Source organism: Epinephelus lanceolatus, chromosome 19 (assembly GCF_041903045.1).
Source record: "Epinephelus lanceolatus isolate andai-2023 chromosome 19, ASM4190304v1, whole genome shotgun sequence".
NCBI lineage: Eukaryota > Metazoa > Chordata > Actinopteri > Perciformes > Serranidae > Epinephelus > Epinephelus lanceolatus.
Genome location: NC_135752.1, coordinates 4263392 through 4287297, shown reverse-complemented (window position 1 = coordinate 4287297; position 23906 = coordinate 4263392). Strand labels below are relative to the sequence as shown.

Here is a 23906-nt window from a genome sequence, read left to right as displayed (position 1 = left end):
GGCCAATTCTAATACTTCATTTTAAAGCTAATATCAGCTGATACCAATGACTGATATTATCGTGCATCATATTACATTACATTTGATAAACATTCAAAGTGCCATCTTAAGATTTTTAGACTTAACATTTGGCCTGACTTCACCAACTGTTCTTAAGAAGAAATTTCTCTTAAAAAACACTTATACTGTTTTCACAAAGATTTTGACACTTGCTAATGTTTGCTTACTTTGAATTTGTTCTTAAGTAAGAACAGAATCTACACATGCTCTTTTATAACTTAATATTTTTAAGAATTATTTTGATTATTTTACAAAAAACAAAAACATTCGGGTCTTTTAAAAAAACACTACACTACAATTCACATCAGTTATGTTATTGGAGACTATGCCATCTATTAATTAGTGACCGATTACACCAGAAAATATCATGGGTGGTTTGGGCAGGCGGGTCAAAAAATGACAAAGCAGCATTCTGAGTAAGTTGTTAATAACTTACAGAAACACTGCATGAAGTATCTTCTCTCCCTGTCACAAACATGCACAGCTTGGAGAATGATTTGGCGCTCATCTTGTCCTCAATCCTGACAACTGTGGTACTGTAATGCATACAGTTTGCACTTTGTGGGTCAATTGGCTGATTAATGCCTATTTTTAGCATCTCATGCATTTTTTTTTTTTTTATTTGTTGTTACTTTATATCCACTCCTGATGCTATATGATAGCTCGTTTGGTGTTCACTCTCTGCAGAAGTATGTCTGCTTCAAAACAGAAGTTTTCTTTGTGTGTGTTTGGGGTACAGGGCACCACCCTGTTCAGACTTTTGGTCGGGCATTCTTGACTTAATTCTCTCAGCTTATTCTTCATACTATTCTGTGTGTGCACATGACCCAGCAGTCTCATGCCCTTATATGGGAATTTGTGGGACTTTTACCAATGCTAATTACGATCAACTTGCACCTGCTTTCAACTTATGAGGACAACAAAATTCATCATTATAGGAACACAGGTGCGAACAATTTTGCCTTTTAAGAACACGTCATGAATCTGATGAGACTTTTCTTGGAACCCTCCTTAAGAACAAACTGAAGAAAAACATAGAGAGATATTGGTGAATGAAGCCCATTGTTATTAAGATCTACTCATGTACTTAAATTAACACAGCCCAAAACTGCTCATTATTGCTTGGGGGAAGATAAGCCATGAATCACATGTCTGTTTTTTTTTTTTTTTAAATTTGATTTACACTGTGACAAACATCAAAGAATATGAGACAAAAACCTGCTTTCAACAACATCAATCCTTTAGTGACAGCCAACACGGGGCAACATCTTTTAATGTAAAAATAGCTGGAGTCAAGAAGTGCAACAGCCACCTCACTTATGGTCAAAACTATAAACCAGAACATGAAAACTATAAACACTTACCAACATATCATTTTATATCATTTCATTTAGGGTAATCATTTTAATTACAATAATTTTCTCAGGGTTTAAATTGTTGGGATCAAATTAACCCCAACAATTTAATAGGAGGATTAAACACACATAGAAAACTAACAACTTAAGTCTTCTCTGTACTGGGAAAATATCAAGTCATGGGAGTATTCTCTTTGTTATACTGATAATGGAATTATATATTAAAGTGCATAAGATATAAAGATTTTTCACCATTTTTTCCTCCACTGTGCTTTTTGAGATACATGTGTTGAATTCATCAATCCCCCCCATACATGAAGGTAATGTTAACCACAACCATCTCCACATTCTATAAACTAGCCATGTCTCCATCAGCCTGTTTAGATACGCATCTAGAAGTATCGCATTGGAAAATTATGATGGAAACGCTAAAATTCGAATTAAAATCCCCTGATTTGCACAAACTAAAATACGCTCGCTTTAGCCGGGTATTGGTTGATTCAAAAAAAGGTGGGGTCACAAAACGGGGGATGGAAACAGTTATGATCGAATTAAGTCTGACATAGCGCACCTCTCTCCATGGTGATATCCACACTCCGGGGTCGGGACGGCGGGAATGCATTTACATGCTGGTTGCCAACCGCCAGAAAACATAGAAGAAGAAGAATGTGAGACTTGTTTTGTTTCCAGTTCTGCGGAAAACTCGTGCGAGTTCGTAGTTTAATGGAAACACACAGGATTCGTATTTCTTTTAATGCGCATTTCCCAGTGATTGAAATCACTTTTGGATGGAAACATAGCTATGTCATGCCAACCTAACAACACTTAAGTCACCAGTTTATATTCCTCTCTACTCCTATCTACAACAGTTTTGTCCATGACTTATGTAGATATTATAGTCTTGTGTGAATGGACTGTGCACTGATTTCATAAATATTGTTGAGGTATATATTGTTGCAGGAAAAGCTCGCACACTGATCAGAAAAATGGATTGTCCACTCCAGAGGTTGATGGATGTCAAGGTAGCATGTTTAATGGCCCATCAAAAATATATACAAAAATATATAACAAGTGCTACCATAGTGTGAAAAACAAAAAGAAACAAAAGAAAACTGACCAGAAACGTTTTGGCTACACAGCCATCCTCAGTCTGCCTAAAGGGGCAAATCACACACCTGTGCTCTATTTGTAGATTGGGGGCAGAGTCAATCAGTGCATGGATCCATACATGTTACAGGGCCACAAGTACAACTACACAAAGGATGATATCTAAAGCTATTATAGCATATTAAAGCATCATCAGATTACTAAGAGAAGAGGCCTGATTTTAGATCAACACTAACAGTTTCAAAACTAGCAATTACAAAATATATAGAAGGATAGAAAGACACATTTCTCATCTCTGATCTTGGCAGACAACAAACACACACTACCCCAAGGGTTCTAAATAAAACAATTTAATACCATTTCTTCATTTAAAACTTTTGGGTGCAGAGTTTGGAGATAAAATATCCATTTACACTCTGCCTGTAAAAGAAGACGTTCCATATCACCTCCCCTACGTGGTGCTTTCTTTTTATGAGGTATATATTGTGTAAATATATTTTTGTACTTAGAGATAATAAATACACTGTTATCACCTGCATTCTTTGGGCATTGTAGATATGAATTGTCTTTAGTCTGGTGACTAAATGAGAATGTGTTGCCCCAACAGCCACACAGCATGGATTAACAACAACTTTATTCAACCAAAGGAAGTTGGCTCAGTGAAAACAGCAGAACAGCGCAGTTGAATTTCGGCCAGCATGCACATTTTTTTCCAGCCCAAAATTGTGAGTTGCTAATGTTGCTGTAGTAAAAAGTTAGTAGTGAAATGCTGGCCAGGCATGTATGTCCTGTTTTATCTTGTAACGGCATTGTTTCCATATGGCATGTGTTTTGTCTGTTGACCCATATTTTCTCCAATATTCAAAAAATATTTTCACACTGCTGAATTATCCCGAGTAAATATTGTTATCCTCATAGACCTTTTCTTGGCAACTTGTCATTATCTGCCTGCTGCTGTTTGACAGTGACAAAGAATTTAAACATAAAGACGTAACCTAAAGATGATGATAAGGATTGATGTTTTCACTTTGCATCAATGATATTGGATTGTTGATCTTTGAATTAATATATCGATCCAGATCGATGGATCATTACACCGCCAGCATCATGACCTTTTTCACTGGAGACATTTTGATTTGTCACATAGCAAGAAAACACTGGTAGAGCCAGTACATTAATGATGTCTTTATTTAACAGTGGCACAGGTGGAGAAGAGTCATAAAGTCAGTGAATTGACTCAGTAATGTTAGAATACAGCAATATCTAACATCAGGTAACATTAGCCATAATAAGGGTTGTGTCAGACTAAGACATAAGTAAGACTGTAGCAGTTTATCCTTTGAGTGTGTTGAATTGAACAATTACATATTGCTCATGAAATCCTCTTATCTGGAAGAGAAAGAGTGTGGTATGTCTTCGTTGTCTTCTTCTTTTTCTTCTTCTTTGCTTCTTCTTCTTCTATAATGACCATCATCATGCATGCCGCACAACGATGGGTCACTTCTAACAAACAACACTGTGCCGTTTGCAAATGAAAAAACAGATCACCAATACCTTTTTAAAAACTGGATGATGAAATTCTCAGTGAAAACATCAGTGCAGTTGTTTTTCTGTTTTCCTTCTCTCTGGGCTTGTTTGACTGTCTTCTGTATCTCAGAAGAAGTCCACACAGGTGATGTGACAGGACTGCTGATGCTCAGGATGTTTTGTCAGGCCGTTCACTGGGCACACAGAGAAATATGCTCTATTGAATGACTGTGAGATACACACAGGGGCTTGGATGGAGGACACTCATCCACAAGACTCAGGTTTTCTGTGTCCTGCTGTTTCCTGAATACATTTCAGCTCTGAAATGTCAGTAAATCACAGGTAATTTCACTCACAGCAACACTGTCAGTGATTACAGATTTATGGTGATGGTGATTATAGATGTAATATTAAAACTAGAATTACTGCCTCCTTGTTGTATGCCTCTACACACCAATCAAGTTTCTCTTACAGTTTACATCCATGTCTATGAAAACATGGATGCTTCACGCACATCACCCCCTGACAACAAGAAAGATCTATACAATCAGCACCAACATGTTGTCACTCTGACCTCGTCACACCTCGATGTTTGGTCATGGACTTTCCACATCGATGTTTGACGTGCAAGGTACCCTGGGTGTGTTGGTTGTTGATGTTCTGGGACACTGTGTCAACTTCAGCCTGTTACATCCATTGTCTGTTTTCAAAATACACTTCATTTTTGCAGGAAATGTATCGTTTGAATACTGTCTCTTTAAAAATAAACACACTACGTTGGTACAATGCTACAAATTGACATTTTTGTGCTGTCAACAACAAATACACATGGTTATGTTTAGCCAACACACACACACGTGTTTGGGTTTAGGAAAAAAGAGTTTGTCAGGGTTTGGCTTTACAATCATACAGGAGGTGAACACCGGCTTCCTGGGTGAAAGTCTGTGATTGTTGGACCCATCCACCACCACACCCACCAACCCTAGTTGGACTTCTGTTGCCGTAACTTTTGTTGTTGTAGTGCTGTATTTCCCCCTGATGCTGCTGGATGCTTTTAAACAATAATGGCGACCAACCGCATATTGTGCTGACATGGAAGGACGTCTTTTTTTGTCTGTGTCTGACACCAGAAGTCTCTGATCCGGTGCTGGTTTTCAACAACTGTGGAGTGAGACCAGGTTGTCAGCACAGTTTCAAGGTGGACACCTAAGATTAATGTCACCAATTCAGTATCTGACGTAATGTCTCCCTTTCTACTCCTGAGATATGACGATGAATAATGGCCAGTAAAGTGTTGTATGCAGAATATTGTGATGTCAGAGTGAAGTTGACCTTTTACCTTTGGAATATAAAATGTCATCACTAAATCATTATATCCTATTAGACAACAGCCATTGTGTCATAATTAGCATAAGAATACTTAAGTTATGGCCAAAAACATGGTGACCTTGACCTCTGACCACCAAATTATTACCTCCGCCAAGGAGGTTATGTTTTCGCCGGCGTTGGTCTGTTTGTCTGTTTGTTTGTCTGCAAAATAACTCAAAAAGTTCTAAACGGATTTTGATGAAATTTTCAAGAAAGGCTGATAATGGGACAAGGAACAGATGATAAAATTTTGGTGGTGATCGGCTGAAGCGAAGTGGACAAAATAATAAAATGGCGGGAAATCCGAGCTGCTTGGCGGAGGTCTGCGCTCTCTGAGTGCTTTTCTAGTTATAATTTTATTCATTAGTCCAAGTGGATGTTTGTGCCAAATTTGAAGAAATCCCTCAAGGTGTTCTTTAGATATCGCTGTCCTATGGATAAAATAGATGCAAGGTCACCGTGATCTTGACCTTTGACCCTTGACCACTAGAATGTAATCATTTCATCATTATGTCCAAGAGGATGTTTGTGCCAAATTTGAAGGAATTCTGTTAAGGTGTCTTTGAAATGTCCTGTTAGATGGATGGATTGGGGTTTAAGGCGTAGACAGTTAGTCACTTAGACACAAAAACATGGGCAAAAGGGGTCCAGGTTGACAATTACAGAAGATACCCTTTAAGCAAAGAAATTTCCATGCCATCAAAAGGTATAAACTCATTTTTAATCAGCTGGGAAATTTTATTTTTGACTTGTGTGTGTGATGCATTCACCTAGTGACAGAGGAGGGTTCAGTGGTAAACAAGAACCGAACGCAACAAATGAAGCAAATCCTGGGAGGTAGTTCAGATGATTAAAGTTATTTTCTCTGCTACACTTTGTTACACCTGTAGGCTCTGAGTAGATGTTCCTCTAGTAGTATCCTCATTCTCTACTCCCTGCTGAGCTTGGTGTTTCTTTGTGGCTGCAACGAGGTCAGAGCCTAGACACCAAATATAGGATACTACATACATAATAATCTATCCCGCGTTTGATTTAACTGACTCAAACTTTCTATTGTTAATAGTCACATAATCTTGAGAAAATTGAGTGCGTTGGGGGCCCTTGTACAAACCAAACTCAAAGTTGAATATATTAGGCCAGTACTGCATTTGTTTGTTGAAATATGTTAGACAGATGCCCCACCACTACTAAAACAAGAGATTTCTTGTTTTTTAGTGAAACCCACAGAAACCAGCACATCTTGTTTGCTACCCAAAAATAGAAACCACTAAGCATATATTACATTAGCAACTCTAAACTTTTTATTCTTCAATCCTTCAAGATCAATGTGTAGGTCTATCTGGCTAAATGTGTGTAAAATGTTGCAGTGAAGACATGTAGAATATTTCCATTCGATGCAGCTTTCAAAAATAGCCTATCAGTTTTGTACTGCAGTTTTAATTATTTTCAAATGTATTCACTGTTGGCTTCATCACTTTTGTTTTTTGTTCTTATAGTAAATTAACTCTCATTTCTTATCAAACAGTAGATGCTTTGCTCCTCGTACAGAAACTGTCTGTCCCTCATATATCTTCCTTATCATTATAAGAAGCTTTGAAATACCTAAATTACACCAGAGCGCTGTGAAGCCACCAATTGCTCACTGTAGTTCTGTCATTGTGGTAAACAAAATACTACAGTTGTGTAAAAGAGAACTGGGTATCTTCATGTTTGTGGTTTCACAACAGCCGGTAAAAATAGAACTGTGTTGAATACTATTGATTATATGACCTAGATTAGTTTAAATCAAACATTTATGTTGCTAGACTAAAGGCACCACTTTGGAAATTTAAGGTTCCCATGGAAATTGTGTGACTGACGTGTTTATTGGTGAAAGAATGCTGCAAATTGCAAAGCCTGCAGGTCTCCTAATTCTCCTTCTGACCAGATTGTGCATAAAAAGACTTAAATAAGGAAATGACAATGATAATGTTTTTAGCCTGCGTTAAATTCAGACTACTGATGAGCTAAATTCAACATACTCCACACGTGCATAACTGGGGATCATATGACTTGAACTCAAGTCAGAATGTGATTACTTTAGACTTGAATTGTCAGAAACAAAAAGACGTGCAACTTGACTTTGACTTAATAGTAATAACTGGTGACCTCACTTGGACTTAGAATGTCTTGATAGTCTCCCTAAGCCCAAAGACTGACTATCATGTTATACACAGACAAAGAGTCTATAGCTATGGTCACAATGCGAAAATGGTGAGACAGAGAGAGGTTCACAGCAAACAGTAATGAAAAGATCTACAATAAAATTAATTTTAGTAATATAGTAATAATAATAATAATAATAATAATAGTTATCATAATAATAAAAGTATTTTGGTAGTATAGTGTTATATGTATATATTAATATATCATAGTATATACTGTATATGTGAAAATAATAATCATATGTGTACAATAATAGCAGAAGTATGATAATAATGATAGTAGTAGTACTTGGCATCAGACAGGACCACGGCAGCAGCATAACCACGACCCAAGAACCACGACCCAAGAAGCCAAGTTACTTAGCAGTAAGAGGACTATTGAATAATGAATATTAGCAGGTGAAGAAGAAGAACCAACTTTAAGAATCTGAAATTGAGAGAGAGAGAAAGATAGAAGGGGCTCAGTGTATCATAGGCAGTCCCCCAGCAAACTAGGCCTAAGTCAGCCTAACTAGGGGCTGGTCCTGGGCAAGACTGAGCCAGCCCTAACTATAAGCTTTATCAAAAAGGAAAGTCTTAAGTCTCGTCTTAAATGTGGAGATGGTGTCTGCCTCCCGGACCCAAAACAGGAAGATGGTTTCACAGAAGAGGAACCTGATAGCTGAAGACTCTGGCTCCTGATCTACTTTTGGAGACTTTAGGAACCACTTGTAACCCTGTATTCTCAGAGTGCAGTGATCTGCTGGGATAATAGGGTACTATGAGCTCTCTAAGATATGACGGAGCCTGACCATTTAGAGCTTTGTAAGTGAGGAGAAGGATTTTAAATTCCGTTCTGGATTTCAGAGGGAGCCATTGCAGATAAGCTACAACAGGAGAAATATGATCTCTTCTCTTAATGTCTGTCAGCACGTTAGCATACTAGCATTTGCTAGTTAGCAGTTAAGGGAAATTCCAACGAATGCCAGTTATCATCCCCAGGTCATGAAATACTGATGCTTTGTCAGCTCCCATAGTAGCTCTTTTTCTCTGCTCCTATGGCAGCTCGACTCCTCCCCTCACCATTAATGTTAAAGTGTGTCACTTGATGTGCATAACATGACACGCTGTGTGGTGGCGGTGCTAGTGTGTTTTCAGTTTTGCAGGTATACCTATTTGGTCATAAACCAAAGTATTGGAAAATAGCAGTTTTGACCTGATGATGGTGCAAGATAAAATAAAGTAATTAGAAGTCATCTTCAGGGGAACATCAATGTCTGAACCAATGACTTTCCATCCAGTAACTGTTTAGATGTTTTTGTCTGGACCAAAGTGATGGACCTGACTGATCAATATTGCCATCCCAAGTTTCATGCTGTTCGCAAGGCTGAAATTACCATTTATCCTGGAACAGGGTTGAGGGTCGGGGCTGGAGTCTCTCCCAGCTGACACTGGGCAAGAGACAGGTACACCCTGAACAGGTCGCCACACTATCACAGGGCTAAAATATCAGCTGTCACTGATAATTCTTTCTTTTCAACCATCATTTGTGATTAAAAAGATGCTCTACTCAACATTAGCTAAATAGTTCAGATTTAGGACCTCTGATATTTGGATCAAGCAGCTTATGAGAAATATTTATAAATATAAAATGTGTGTTGAAGTCAGTGGGCTACAGATGTTATTTTAATGTGTGAGATAAATGTTTAATTAACGTTTCATATCTTCAGTTGCTCATCTTATTTTCAGGTACGAATCTTAGTTTAACTTATTTTTAGTATTTGTTACAGATGTTGAAAGCAGCATTTAAATGGATTCATTTGGGATTCAGAACTAGATTCATTAATCACATTTTTTAAAATTTCATAACATTTATTGAAAATAGAAAATACACATTTTATAAAGCATTCATTGCTTCTACAAATTATAATTAAAAATAAAATTGGATCGAATTTGGTGAAGTTTAGGACTTGAATTTGGTTTGGGGCTTGTTTTTCTTGACTAAGTACTATAGGCAACACTTGAGACTCACTTGTGAAACACAAATTTTAATGTTTTTTTTTTTTTTAAATCCAAATTTAAAAAAAAAACAAAAAACAAATCAGACAACCCCCTTAGTTAAATTTCTTTTGTTCTATTTTGAATATTTTGTAAAACTGAAACCTTCCAATGTAGACAGTTAATGTGTGTCCTGTCCTCATCCTTCCCTGTCTGCAGGTGCAGCTCTGATTGAGATGGCCATGTCACTGTGCTGCTACAGGACAGTTGTATTGGTTGTGGCCTTCTGTTTCCTGCCTTGCATCACTTCCTCCCTCAACCTGGAGGATCCCAATGTCTGCAGCCACTGGGAGAGGTCAGTCACAATTTCTTTAAAAGCCTTTGACCTCATGAGCCTGCGTTACAATGGCCCCGATCACAGAGAAAGTGTTTTGAAGGTTGCAAAACGTGAGGCACACCACACTGCCTTTTTTTCTCCAGTTAAATGCCACTAGTAAAAAATGCTTGCTGTGCCTTTTTATTGTTGCCAGGCAACCACCTCATCACCTTCTTACCCTAACCTTCTTGGGTAATCAATGCATCCTTTTTTTAATTTATTTTTTATTTCATTTATTTCACTGTAATAGTAGCTAGTTCCTAAAATGGACAGGCAGAGGGTACTTGCTGTAGCTCTGGTTGATGGAGAGAGGCTGTCAGCAAATAGTTTGTTGGGCACAGGGAAATGCTGATCTGTGTGGGCACATGAGACCTCTAAAAAGGAGGGTGGATCATGAGGAGTAGCCTACCACTGGTTGGTCCTGGAGCTTCACCTCCATGATGGCCGTTTCAAGTATCGCTCTTACATGCTTCCACACCTGCTGTTTTCTATTGAGATGGTAGTAACTGGGGTTTGTAAAGTCATATAGCTCTGGGTATCCAGCAACTGCTACCACCAGTTTCTCCTCCATTGTTTACCAACTGTTAAATTGTCGTGACCACCACAGAAAGCCTGCATCTCAAATCATCTGATAGGACAATGGAAAATAAGTGGAGGTGACGTGGGGCACTTTTCTGCTTGGAATTAAATTTTTTTCAATTAGAGGGTTTGAAAAAAACACCAGGCATCTTGAATGCAGAAACCCAAGGTGCGTAGTAATGCAAAAAACAGTTCTTAGACACCTTGTCAACTTCAGGCTGCATTGTCTGTTTTCACAAAATACACTTCCATTTTCACAGGAAATGTACAGTTTGTATACAGTCTCTTCCTGCCCACCATAGTTAGACTTCAGCTGCCTTAACTTTCGTTGTTGTCATTTCCTCCTAACACCCCGGAGCACTGTTAAACAATGATTGCAACTGTCCGCATATCATGCCGACGTGAAAGGATGGCATTTTTAGTTGGTGTCTGTCATTGACCAAGTGCCAGTTTTTGATGACTTTGAACTGAGACTGGGTTGTGAATTTACTCTGAGCACCTCGCTAAGATGCAACTCAACAAAATAGCTTACAGAATCATTGCACTAATTTGTCTTCATCTCTGGACAGCATGAAATATGGCCAATCCCAGCTGACAAGAATAAAAATTAAAACTTGCTATATTGAAACAAATTCCTGAAAATCTTTTTCCTGTTGATGGTTAGACGGTGAAAGGCCACTTGTTTTGTTCACGGCTCCCAACCTTTACTTCTTCTTCTCTGTTTACTGGTGGATTATAGCCATGTAAAAAGTGTAGCATAGTGTAATTTTGATGGCAATGTGCCTAATTTGCATTTCTTTTGTGCAACATTTTAAAAGTGTGCTTTAAATTTGCTTGACAATTTGTCTATTGTCTTTATGCTACCTTAAACACCAACCAACACATACCCCTGCACCGTTTTAAAGCAGGTCTGCTTTCAGTCTGAATCTCCGCTCACATATGAAGCTGGAGTCACGATATAGTTAGCCTAGCTTAGCATAAAGACTGGAAGCAGGGGGGAAACAGCTAGCTTAGAAACCATGTTTCTAAAGCTTCTCATTCTCTTTGTCATCAACACATTGTGCCTCAATTGTTTTTACATTTCAGTTTGCATAAAGTTTAAACAAACATGAAAGAAAGTGTTAATGAGTGAGACCAATCATTATTTAAGTTTGAAAAAGAGTTAAACAAATGAAATTAATCTCTTGGTTGATTTCCAAATTAAAAGGAAGCTTGGAAATCCATTAAGTGAGATGTTAAAGAAGAAAGGTGGAGGCAGATTTCCCAGCTATATTGCCTTTCACAGACTAATCTGAGGAAACAGCTGCATACGCACTCAGAGCCTCCATCTGCCATGTTGTCCTGCAGACTGCCTGCTGAGACAGATTCAGAGCAAGACCAGAGAGTGAAGAGACACGTAGTCTAACAAGTTAGTGATAATGAAGCTTCTTAAGAAAGCCTCAGATCTTAAGATGTGAGGAAAATTATGGCACAAAGTCAATTCATGTCCTGCCTTTAAAAAAAATGGTATCTTAAAAAACATCTGAAGTCAGTCAGCAGCAGGAAAAATGCATATTGTTTAAGGAACTTATATAGTAATACGTTCTTGTATTGGCATAAAAGGTACCTTTAAAGGTTATTTGCTGGTGTTTTTTATTTTTCACCAAAGGCTGAGAAAAACAGAAATGTCATACTGGGTTTTTTTCTCTCTTTGCTCAAAGTGTAAGTAAGTGGTAGCACTTTGATTTATGGGTCTGTTAATAATTTCCTATGATGTTTCCTGAAAATAACGATGTAAATACACTTTTAGTCAGGAAATAGAAATGTCCTTGTAAGGAAATTTCTGCAAATAAATATTCTTTATTATTCATGTTGAGAACTTTATTCTTCACGTATGTTGAATTGAAGGCTTGCCTGTAGACACATTTTACATTTTTGCATGTTCAGCTGACTGGCTCTGCACTGACTTTAAGACAGCTATTCATTCATTCATTCATTCATTCATTATCTATAATCACTTATCCGGGTACAGGGTCGCGGGGGGCTGGAGCCTGTCCCAGCTGACATTAGGTGAGAGGTGGGGTCCAACCTGGACAGGTTGACAGACTATCACAGGGCTGACACATAAAGACAGACAACCATTCAGGCTCACATTCACACCTACAGGTAATTTAGCGTCACCAATTGGAGAAAACCCACGACAAGTAGTTGGAATGAATTAACTAAAAACATACTAATTGATAAGTGTTTCTAGTTTCCATTATTAGAACCAAATTACATAATTATTTTCAGGGAACTTATTGTAATTATGCAAATTATTCAGAATTTATGAACCCATACAATTAACCCTCTTGAAAAATGTTCCTCAAATTACAACCATCTGCTTTGTGTTGTTTGAAGAATTCAAACTGAAGAAGAACAACAGAAAAAAGGAATCTCAGAAAAATTCTAAAAATGATTTATTGCATTGAGCTTTAGATTTGTAGAGGTCTAAAATTCACAGTTAAAGCAATTCTATGCTGGATTGTTGGTTATTTTTGTAACAAAGTGAAAGTAAAAGCCATCATTAGATTCACTCTTGTTTGGCGTTTCACCTCACTACATCTGTTCTTTTTGATGCTGTGTCTCTTGGATTTCTGCTGCGGCACCTGGTCAGCACCTTTTTGTAAAGCCCCTCCTCAACTGAGCACTGTGGGGCTACATGTCTTGATGATGCCGTACTGTGCATTATCATGTTCAGTGTGTTTCCATTAATACACATGCAACGTCTGCAACGTATCCTTTCCTGCTTTTTAAGACTGCATCGGGGATAAGGAGCTGGGCTCTGGTTTGATTTGTTGTTGTCCCAATGATCAGCACATCTGGGTGATGTTAGTATATGTTGGATGTGTTTCCATTCACATACCCTACAACTGCAGAGCAATGCTGGCACACAATTTCTTTCTTGTGCATAAGTCTCTCTCCGGTGCTGTTGTAGCTGATAGGCATACCGGGAACCAACAGGTTCCTAGGTGGGTCTTCCACCTCTAGTGTATTAATTTGTGCTTGTCATAGTGACTTAATCACACGTCATTCCATTTGTTGCACTAAGCTTAATATGTGTTTATTGTGTTTCATATCATATGCCACACAAATATTGATCCATATCTCATAATTATCAGACTTTGATCCTATGCATGACCCTCCAAGAATGTTAATTTATTTAAAAAGGTCTGGGCTATTTTATTGTTTTATATCATTATGCTATTATTAATATAAGCAGGGGTTGTATGTGAATGCATGAATGGGTCAGACCTGTGTAGCACTGGATTTGAAATTAACTGTAATAAAGCTTCTGTGCTTTGATTACCTGCTGTGCAACAAGATGACCATCATCCATTTAAAATGAACATTAGTTCCTCTGAGCTTATTTTGGTTAAAGTAATGTAGTAGTGTAATGTAAAGTAGTGTAACAAGTAACTTATTACTCTACACAGAGAGTAATATTGTATAGTAACTAATTACTTTCAAAGGAATGTTCATAGTAATATGTAATTTATTACATTTTGAGAGTAACTTGCCCAAAACTGAGTACTTACTACTTTTATTGTAGTAAAAGATCTGAGTACTTCTACCACAGGTTGCAGCCCTAGTTTTACTAATACAAATGTGGTATTGAGATCATTTGATAAAAAAAATATGAAAAACAGGTGACTAGGTAATTGATTTGTCTCTAAAGTAATTCGTTATGTGGGCTACTCAATCAAAATACCACGCAGACAACCTGCAGTAAATATATTTACTGTAGGTAAACTACGACTAACAATAATAAACAATCGATAATGAAAATAATCTTTAACTGAAGCCATAAGTGATACAGTAACTGAGGTGAAAAATGAATGCCCCCACAGAGGCTGTGGTAAGAGCCGTTCACGAGACAGTCATAAGGTGGCTTTTGTCACCGCCCCCACAAAGTCTGTTTAATTTGCTGGTGAGATACAGTTATTCAAGTCTTTAAACCATACTGACTGATGGAGGGCCACACAGAGTACAGTGGCTGCTAGAAAAGCTGCTCATATCTAATCCTGTTTTGGCCCACACACACATGCACATACTGATTCTGCTCCTCATGTCTGATATCTCTCTCTTCCTGTTCTTTCAGTTACTCGGTGACAGTGCAGGAGTCATACGCCCATCCCTTTGATCAGATTTATTACACCAGCTGCACTGACATCCTCAACTGGTTTAAGTGCACCAGACACAGGTGAGGACCCCATCGCTGAGACCAGAATATGTCCGTGTGTGTGTGTGTGTGTGTGTGTGTGTGTGTGTGTGTGTGTGTGTGTGTGGAGAGAGAATAGGGGATGCATGATAATATAAGTACTTCATCAGTATCAGCCACTATCTGCTTTAAAATGAACTATCAGAGTCAGCCAACATGCTTTTTCTTATTTTTGCACAATGATTGAATTTTACATACTTTGACAAGAATTCTAATTCATGTATCCATCTGCTGGCGGGCCATCATAATAACAGTATGCATGTATAATATGATGTTAATTGCACTAGAGAAGAGATTAGATGATCACTAAAATTAGGGAGAGAAAAAAGTGGATGTATCTTTTTTCTTTTTTTTTTAAAAAAAAATACTTTTACTCGTCCATACCCATTGGTAGCTTTGTCACCTTCTACCTATGCCAATCCTCAATGCCTATGTGCAATTTCACATACATTGACCACGTCAGTGAGTAGAAAAACGTGGGACAGACAGAATGACTGACTGACAGAATGACACACTGACAGTTTCCATGATTATGTACAGCGTACCATACCATGACTTAGTCATACCAAAAATTAGGAAAAAAACAACAAACATTGGTCCACAGGGGGAGCCACAGCGATTGGTCACATTTTAGCCATTTTTAAGCATTTTTCTGTTGTTATAGCGCCACCCAGTTGCCAATTAGAAGTAAATTTCTCCAGTTACCTTGAGGCGTCCTGTTCTACATATCTACCAAGTTTAGTAAAAATCGATATGGCGGTTAGACCTAGATAAAAAATTAGCTCTCTAGCGCCCCCATTTTGTTTGATGGGGTCAATAATGGAGGGGTCCCCTCAGATTATGTGTGGTCATATGCCTACAAAGTTGTGTGGTGATGGGTGAAACCCTTGAGATGTTATACACCTTTATGTGATGAGCCACGCTCTCCGCAATATTCATTGCCTTATAGAAGCTCAGTTTTAGTAAGTTTTTCAACTTTTGCCAAGAGGGAACTTTGGATATTGGTCCCTAGATTATGTTCACCAAGTTTCATGCAGATCGGTCAAACCATAGATATATGTAATCATAGATGACTCATTCCTGTGGCTACTGTGTGTCAACGTCGCCGCCATCTTGGGGAGGTCACTGCCGGCTGGCTAGTACTGTTGTGTATGGAGATAAGTCTTCAGCAAACTTGGCGTGCTCACTCAGAAGTCTCAAAGTGTAATTGGGTGCCGGTCCAAAAAATTACAGCAAAGCAGAAAAACCCGACAGCACTCACTACTAAGTATGATACTTTTTAATATAGTGGATTGCACAGCAGCAGTCAAATGGAGCTCAGCTCATAGCCATCCTCAGCATTAGGAAATGGCCACTTTAGAATGAAAATACAGACAGTACTCACTGACCCTCATGCCGACAAGAAGTCCAGTGTAGTTTTTTAATCCACAAAACCCTTAGGGGTATCGGAGGATAACAGCAACAATCCACTATATTAAAAAGTATTATACTTATTAGTGAGTGCTGTCAGGTTTTTCTGCTTTGCTGTAATTTTTTGGGCCGGCACCCAATTACACTTTGAGACTTTTGAGTGAGCACGCCAAGTTTGCTGAAGACTTATCTCCATACACAACAGTACTAGCCAGCTCAGCGTGACCTCCCCAACATGGCAGCGACGTTGACGCATCGCTGAAAAGGGCCGAAGCCGTCAACAAGGTATCTACTGTATATGATATCTATGGGTCAAACTTCCTAGGAAGAGATCGCTTTTAAGTGTTTTTCAAAAAATTCAAAATGACGGAAAATCTATATAACCGTAAGTTATGGGTTCCTCGTGAGGAGAGGCATCTCTGTGCAAAGTTTCATGTCTGTACGACATATGGGGCATGAGATATGCCCATTCAAAGTTTGCAATTTCAGTTGGTTACTATAGCGGCCCCCTTTGGCCAATTGATGTAATATTGCTTCATTTGCATCCTCCCATTACCCTCTACCACTGTGCCAAATTTCACATGGATTGACCAAGTCAGTGAGGAGAAAAACGTGGAACAGACACACCCACACACCCACAGACAGAATTTTCGTCATTATATAGTAAGATAAATCCCCAAGGGGGAAATTCAGTGTTTTCACTCCTTTGTCATATACATATACACACAGGCCCGAAATACACATGCACAAACAGGACCTTTTACATGCATTAAATGGAGAGATGTCAGAGTGAGGGGGCTGCCCATGGACAGGCGCCCTGAGCCGTTGGGGGGTTCGGTGACTTGCTCAAGGGTACCTCTGCAGTCCCCACGAGGTGAACTGGCACCTTTCCAGCTACCAGTCCACACTATATATTTTGATCCGGGCTGGGACTTGAACCAGCAACCCTCTGGTTCACAAGCCAAGTTCCTATGGACTGAGCTACTGCTGCCAGATTGGTATTGAGATTGGTATGAGTTATTGGCCAAATAAGTTGTTATATATCAGTATATCAGATATTTGCAAAAAATCCAATACCGTGCATCCCTAGTAGAGAATACTTCCCTTACCTGTCAGCCATTTTCCAAACCATACCACAGTGTTTAACCACCTCCCAGAAATGGAAGTTGCTTGAGTCAGGTTATCAGCACTGTGAACATCTTGTCGTCTTTTATTTTTGTCAAACATATGTTATTTTGGCATGGTAATGCTGTACTGATAATAAATATGCAGTAGCAAACACATGACCACACAGTAAGAACAGTCAAAAATAAAAACAGACTGTTTATTGCCAACTTAACAAATAGGTGCTCACCAGAAGGACTCACACACAGAACAAAAACAGACTGAAGTCTGGATTTCAAAAATCTCTATTTTACATGTTGCAGGGCTGCACAGACAGTGAGAAATTGTGCAAATGTGCACACAATGCAGAAAGTACAAACATTAGCAAAACATTGATAACATCTAGCTCTGGCAATGTTGTTTACCTTGTTGCATGCACCAAATGTGGTGTTCAATATGTCGGTAAAACAAGACAACTTAGATTCAGGATCAATGACCATAAAAGTGTCAACCGCCATGCTGATCCTCACTCAGCTATGGCCAGACATTTTTCAGATTATAATCATTCTGTATGAGATTTGGCATTGTGTGGCACTGACATGATATTTTGTCATTGCTGTGGGGGTAATATAGACCAAATTCTATTCCAGTGTGACTGCAGATATATCTTTTACCTTAAAACACTCCATCCCAATGGCTTAAATAAAGAATCGGATATGACCTGTTTCTGTGACTCATTTTATTGTCTCCCCAAACCAACTAACCCCACTTTTCATGTAGTCATTTCATTATTATGTGTATGTATGTATAACAGTATTTGTTTGAGACTATGCTTCGTAGCACTTGCCATTGGACTTGTCATGATGTGGCATGTTGATAATTGTCTTCATGTGTGCTTAATCAAGCTGCTGATAACTTACCAAGTGCACCTGTAAGAGTAACCCCTATATAAAAAACATTAAGGCAACACTTAATCATCACAGTATAGCACAGTCTCAAGAGCATGGAGGAGATACCAGGAGACCGGCTGTTACATGAGGAGAGCTGGACAGGGCCGTTGAAGGGCATCAGCCCAGCAACAGGACCAGTATCTGCTCCTTTGTGTGAGAAGGAACAGGACGAGCACTGCCAGAGCCCTACAAAATGACCTCCAGCAGGACACTGGTATGCATGTTCTTGATCAAACTGTTAGAAACAGACTCCATGAGGGTGGCATGAGGATCTGACATCCTCTAATGGGACCTGTGCTCACAGCCCAGCACTGTGCAGCTGGATTGGCATTCACCAGAGAACACCAGAATTTGCAGGTCTGCGGTTCACTAAGCTTTGGTGAATGCTATGCTGCCTGTAACATCATCCAGCTTGACGAATTTGGTGGTGGGTCGATGATGGTCTGGGGCATATCCTTGGACGTTTGTACAGATTTTCATGTCATAGCCAACAGTACCATGACTGCTGTTAGGTACTGGGATGAAATCCACACAGCAGTCCTCAGACCTAACACTGGTGCAGAGGGCCTTGGGTTCCTCCTGGTGCAGGACAATGCCTGGCCTCATGTGGCAAGAGTGTGTAGGCAGTTCCTGGATGACGAAGGCATTGATGCCATTGACTGCCCTCTCGTTCCACTGACCTAAATCCAATTGAGCATCTATGGGACGATATGTATTGGTGCGTCTGATGCCACCAAGTACCACCACAAACTGTCCAGGAGCTCACTGATGCCCTGATCCAGGTCTGGGAGAAGATCTCCAGGACACCATCTGCCGACTCATCAGGAGCATGCCCAGATGTTGTCGGGATTGCATACAGGCATGCGGGGGCCATACACACGATTGAGTTACATTATGAGTTGACGTGATATATTCAAGCAAGTTGGATCAGCCTGTAATTTCAATTTTGTGCTTTGATTTTCAGTGTGATTTTGAATCCAACCCTCAGTGAGTTGATGATTTTGGTTTCCACCAACCATTGTTATGTAATTTTGTTCTTAATGAATTACACAATGTACATCAGTATAGATTTGGAACTTAAATAATTCTTTTATCAAGTATGCATTCCTCATTCTGCACTCAGCAAAGTCCAACTTGGACTGAAATGTTTTGCACATTTGCACATTTTTCACTGTTTGTGCAGCCCATGTAAAATAGAGATTTTTGAAGTCTAGATTTAAGTCTGAATCTTTTTTTGTTCTGTGTGCAAGTCTTACTTTGCTACTTTGTGACATTTTTCTGACTTCCACACCAGATAAGAACAGTAACATAGGACAGTTTATTGAGGCACAGCTCATCCCATGCCTACCATTTAACCGAAATATCTAGCCATGCATATTTCCATCATTCTATCTACCATCCTGTGGGACCATTATTATAGCTGCAAAGGTTGAATATATGGCTGAGCTGTTATATTGGATTCTATTAAGTGGCTACTGAATGTATAATATACACTGAACAAAAATATAAACGCAACACTTTTGTTTTTGCTCCCATTTTTCATGAGCTGAACTCAAAGATCTAAAACTTTTTCTACATACACAAAAGACCATTTCCCACAAATATTGTTCACAAATCTGTCTAAATCTGTGTTAGTGAGCACTTCTCCTTTGCCGAGATAATCCATCCCACCTCACAGGTGTGGCATATCAAGATGCTGATTAGACAGCATGATTATTGCACAGGTGTGCCTTAGGCTGGCCACAATAAAAGGCCACTCTGAAATGTGCAGTTTTGCTTTAGTGGGGGGGTCTGGGGGGGTCAGAAAACCAGCCAGTATCTGGTGTGACCACCATTTGCCTCACGCAGTGCAACACACCTCCTTAGCATAGAGTTGATCAGGTTGTTGATATTGGCCTGTGGAATGTTGGTCCACTCCTCTTCAATGGCTGTGTGAAGTTGCTGGATATTGGCAGGAACTGGAACACGCTGTCGTATATGCCGATCCAGAGCATCCCAAACATGCTCAATGGGTGACATGTCCGGTGAGTATGCTGGCCATGCAAGAACTGGGATGTTTTCAGCTTCCAGGAATTGTGTACAGATCCTTGCAACATGGGGCCGTGCATTATCATGCTGCAACATGAGGTGATGGTCATGGATGAATGGCACAACAATGGGCCTCAGGATCTCGTCACGGTATCTCTGTACATTCAAAAATGCCTTCAATAAAATGCACCTGTGTTCGTTGTCCATAACATACGCCTGCCCATACCATAACCCCATCGCCACCATGGGCCACTCAATCCACAACGTTGACATCAGCAAACCGCTCACCCATACGACGCCACACACGCTGTCTGCCATCTGCCCTGAACAGTGAAAACCGGGATTCATCCGTGAAGAGAACACCTCTCCAACATGCCAGACGCCATCGAATGTGAGCATTTGCCTACTCAAGTCGGTTACAACGACGAACTGCAGTCAGGTCGAGACCCCGATGAGGACGACGAGCATGCAGATGAGCTTCCCTGAGACGGTTTCTGACAGTTTGTGCAGAAATTCTTTGGTTATGCAAACCGATTGTTGTAGCAGCTGTCCGGGTGGCTGGTCTCAGACGATCTTGGAGGTGAACATGCTGGATGTGGAGGTCCTGGGCTGGTGTGGTTACACGTGGTCTGCGGTTGTGAGGCCGGTTGGATGTACTGCCAAATTGTCTGAAACGCCTTTGGAGACGGCTTATGGTAGAGAAATGAACATTCAATTCACGGGCAACAGCTCTGGTGGACATTCCTGCAGTCAGCATGCCAATTGCACGCTCCCCCAAAACTTGCGACATCTGTGGCATTGTGCTGTGTGATAAAACTGAACATTTTAGAGTGGCCTTTTATTGTGGCCACCTGTGCAATAATCATGCTGTCTAATCAGCATCTTGATATGGCACACCTGTGAGGTGGGATGGATTATCTCAGCAAAGGAGAAGTGCTCACTAACACAGATTTAGACAGATTTGTGAACAATATTTGAGGGGAAATGGTCTTTTGTGTATGTAGAAAAAGTTTTAGATCTTTGAGTTCAGCTCATGAAAAATGGGAGCAAAAACAAAAGTGTTGTATATTTTTATTCAGTGTAATACAATATTTATACATTTTGTTAATCCTCAAACCTGGAAATCCTCAGTCCTGGTAAACTTTTCAGGTCCATTTAACAAACTGTGCACGGTCTATTGTGGTTATTGATGCTGTCAGCTGATGGTATTGTGTGTCAGCCACTTTTAGAGAACCAAACTGAGGGGAACTCAGCTGTAATGAACCTACAGGTGCATTTAGTTCAAATGCTTTAACAACATTCAGTGAGAGAGAAGGGGGATACACCGAGCAGAGCAGAGCAGAGCAGAGCAGAGCAATGTAATAAGCTATTGTTAATATAATATAATCTGTTCTATTTCACAAAAATAGTGTGTATTAAAAGCCTTTACTTAATTTTGCATGATTTTGATTAAACACAAACTGGTTTTGGCATCATGTCCTCATTCGGACAGAAATAAAAGATTCAAGACAGCTGGTTCCATATATATACAATCCACTCTCCACTTTCCACTCCACATATTGTATTACATGATAAAATGGGCAGAATAACCAGCACTGTGTGTGCATCATTTCCTTTACTAAGTGTCTGATCCTATATGTGACTTAACTTCCTGTCTGTGTGCAGGGTGAGCTATCGGACAGCATATCGAAGAGGAGCCAAGACCATGTACCGGAGAAAGTCCCAGTGCTGCCCAGGCTTCTATGAGAATGGAGAGATCTGTGCTCGTGAGCATCTTCTCTCACACACACGCACGCACACGCACACACGCAAGCACGCACGCACGCATGCACGCACACACACACACACATCAGACTAAGAGTTAGAGAAATACATTTAGTAGGGCAAGGCGATATGAAGAAAAATAATTATCACACCATTTTTGACCAAGTATACCTATACTGATATTGAGATAATATTGTAGGGTTGACTTACCCTGGAAATCCAGAGTTCTCGCGAGAGCACAATTTGAATTTGCTCAACAAGTCACTCTGGCAATCAGTAATGATGCTCATTACCCATGCCCTTGGAGCCAAGCTGCACCAATCACATCGGTGTATCTGATATAGGCGGGTCAGAGGCGAGCTAAACAGATGACGACAGTGCTGCGACAACGAAGTCTGGAATCAGTCAGTAAACACTGCAAGATGGCTACAGATGAACACCAGTTGTTTGAAACCAATGAACAAGTTAGACTTGGAAGACGGCGCTCGAATCTTTCCTTTGCAAGAAGGACGTTGTTGCTGTTTTGCCGACCGGATACAGCAAGAGTCTAATCTACCAGTTAGCTCCGCTGGTAGCGCTCTGGATATGTCACCCCGTTTATTGTTCTGATTGGTCATAGTGTTATCCAATTGCGTGCAGTGATATTTTCAAATGCATGCTTGGTGCCGTCCCATGAGTTTGGCCATTTGCATTACTCATAGCCAGACCCTAAATCTTTCTAGATTTGGGTCTGGATTTCCAGGCTAGGGTTGACTACCGGTGCTTTGACAAAACATTTACACAATGAGATTTATGATAAATAATCGTCAGTAGTGTGGATATAATTACTCAGTGGGTAAAGGCAAATACTAGAACAGCTTCAACTGTCTGGTAAGTTCAGAAAATTACGTCACTTTACTTTAATGCAGCCTATAAACCAGTAAAAGACAACACTTAATGTTATTACTATATCCAAAATCTGAAATGATATCTAGTCTGATATCACAATATCAGTGTAACATTGGGGCGTCGGTGGCTTAGTGGATAGAGCAGGCGCCCCATGTACAAGGCTGCTGCCACAGCGGCCGGGTTCGACTCCAGCCTGTCGCCCCTTGCTGCATGTCACTCCCTCCCCCTCCTTCACACCTGACTGCCTTATCAATTAAAGGCTAAAATGCCCCAAAATATATCTTTTAAAAAAAACAAACAATATCAGTGTAATATTTATAATTTCCCAGCTCAAACATTCATCTTAATTTGGCATCATTCCAGCTTGATTGAGTAGACTGACATAAACAGAAAGTAGAAGATAATATCGTAAAAACTAGCAACCATAATGATTGAGTGGTAGAATATGGTTCCAGCCCAGTCGCCAGAAGAAAATGCTGGCATTGTGCACGTTTAATAGCTATCATATCAACATTTCTAAACTGAAGTTATGTGACCTGATTTTTTCGTTTGGAGGTGGAGGGGGTACTGGATGGCATGACACCTAGGCGAGACACCTGCCATGCTGCTGACCATTGTATTTTTTATTTTTTAGCGAGTCATTGCTGTGTTTCCTGTCAAACGTGGGTGTTTTTTTAATAAGCCATTGTTGTGTTCCCAGCAGGGATTATGCCCCAAAAGCGGGTACTTTAATATTTTAATCCAAAACATGATCTTGTCCTGACCGTGGTGACTGTTAATCAGAATATATGTTTCAAACAGATAACGCATAAAAGTTATGTTGCAGTAGTTGTTGTATGTGCAGCTCTGTGGATGATATGCTCATTTTTGTTAAGAAACAACTGTTTTTCAACTCTTTCCTCTCACACACAGTTATTTAAATCTATCGAAACTGATACACAAAAGAAGTAACAAAGAATGAATGATTAA

At 39.7% G+C, this 23906-nt stretch overlaps 1 protein-coding gene across 1 annotated transcript in view; it reads left to right on the top strand.

The window, feature by feature from the left end:
• The window catches only part of megf10 (multiple EGF-like-domains 10), a 130971-nt gene that overhangs the window by 19762 nt on the left and 87303 nt on the right, over positions 1-23906 (top strand). The window contains exons 2-4 of the mRNA XM_033647526.2: positions 9818-9953; positions 14674-14775; positions 21951-22051. Coding sequence (XP_033503417.1) covers positions 9835-9953; positions 14674-14775; positions 21951-22051 — 322 coding nt within the window. The 5' untranslated portion in view covers positions 9818-9834. The remainder of the gene's footprint in view (positions 1-9817; positions 9954-14673; positions 14776-21950; positions 22052-23906) is intronic.